Raw genomic sequence first — 1,633 nt, forward strand, 5'->3', positions numbered from 1 at the left:
TTCTTCTCCAAGCCGAGCCCTTGCTGCATATGGCCACCCTCGATCTAGAGGGCTGCACCGCCGCTGGTATCCAGGATATTTATGGCGACATTTCTTCCGACCTGGACTACCTCATCTACGTCAACGACATCATGGTTGACTGGATCTTACCGTGCTTGAGAGGTGACCTTGCCTCTCGGTTTCAGCGCGAAAAATCACGCCAACGCATCGTCTTGGGCGCCTGGTTCAAACAGATGGGCGCCCTCTTCCTCCAGACCACTCGTCACGACATTACCCAAGCCTCTCAGGCTCTTCGCGACCAACGCATCCGCACGGCCGACGACTTTCCTGTCTACCGCTCCTCCATCACTGCTGCCGTCGACACCCTTCGCATTGAGGGCGCCTACTCGGCAACCCTCGTCATCGCCCAACTGGTTGATGGCCTGCCTTCGAAACTCAGGGACGTGATTGCAAACCTGTATCAACCGTCTTGGGATTTGGGCAAGTTCTTTGAGGTGGTGACTGCTAACCTGCACAAACTCACGCCTGCTGGTGCCCGCGCCGAACCTAAACAGGGTGCCTTTGCTGTTGAGCATGGTGGAGGGCGCGGGCACGGGCATGGCCGTGGACGTGGTCGCGGACGCGGTCGTGGACGTGGTCGTGGCCGTGGTCGCCATGGTATACACCACGGGCCCCACCCAAAGAGTGATCGCGTCAATGCCAACTGTGAATTTTGTCGCATCTATGGCCACGATGCATCTCAGTGCCGCAAGAAGCGCGCGCACGAGAAGCACAATGGCAAGCAGTTTGCGGCCCCCGTCATGACTGCGACCTTGTCCCTTCCTCCCCCTTCCCATTTGCCCGCTACACCTGCTGCTCCTCCTTCCCATTTGCCTGCTGCTCCTGCTGTGAATTATTCGCCCGCACAAACACATTATCGTCACCACGAGTTGTTCTTGACTTGTTTGTCAGCCACCAATCTGGCCACCAGCAATCGTGCATTGGTGGACAGTGGTGCCACTGCTCATTTTTTTGTTGATCGTGATTTATTTCGTGACCTTGCTCCAAGCTCTGAGACCATTGTGACTGCCAACGGCGTGACGGCTGCTCAAGCCGTCGGCTCCGTGTCTTTGCTCGTGACTGATGTTGATGGTGTCTTGCGCCCCATCGTTCTTGATCGTTGCTTTTATGTGCCTTCTTTTTCTCACAACATTGTCTCGCTTTCTGCCCTTGTTGATGCTGGTTTTGTCGTGTCCTTGTCTGACTCGTCTACATTTTTGTTGAGTGATGCTGATGTCACTTGGTCTGCACCACGTGATGCAGCCAGTGGTGGCTTGTTTTTCTTTTCTTTTCTCCCAGCTCACCACCTGCACCACCAGCACCACCACCAGCAACAACAGCATGCCCATGTTGTGTCTGCTTCGCAGATGCATCGTCTTCTTGGCCACCCGCCGCGCGAGGTTTTGCGCTCCATGCTGCAGCAAGTTGAAGACACCTCGGACGTCAAGGCCATCCTCAACTGCAACGATTGCAACCTCTTCAAAGCTAAGCGCCTTGCTCTGGCTGGCTTTGATCGCGACCGCACGCCCCGCATGCCTGGTGAACTGGTCGCTTCTGACATGTTTGGCCCGCTTCGCTCCCCTAGTATCAAAGG

General features: G+C 55.8%; 1 protein-coding gene across 1 annotated transcript; it reads left to right on the forward strand.

Annotated features, from left to right (window-relative positions):
• Positions 1-29: 29 nt before the first annotated feature.
• MONBRDRAFT_30649 (uncharacterized protein) lies at positions 30-1,578 on the forward strand (the record flags this gene model as incomplete). Its single annotated transcript, XM_001751095.1, has 2 exons — positions 30-797; positions 1,359-1,578. Coding segments are annotated over 2 exons (988 nt in total), but the record flags the coding sequence as incomplete, so codon positions are not given.
• Between the last annotated feature and the right edge of the window lie 55 nt (positions 1,579-1,633).

This window comes from Monosiga brevicollis, genomic scaffold (assembly GCF_000002865.3).
Source record: "Monosiga brevicollis MX1 MONBRscaffold_214 genomic scaffold, whole genome shotgun sequence".
In the NCBI taxonomy this organism is placed as follows: Eukaryota; class Choanoflagellata; order Craspedida; family Salpingoecidae; genus Monosiga; species Monosiga brevicollis.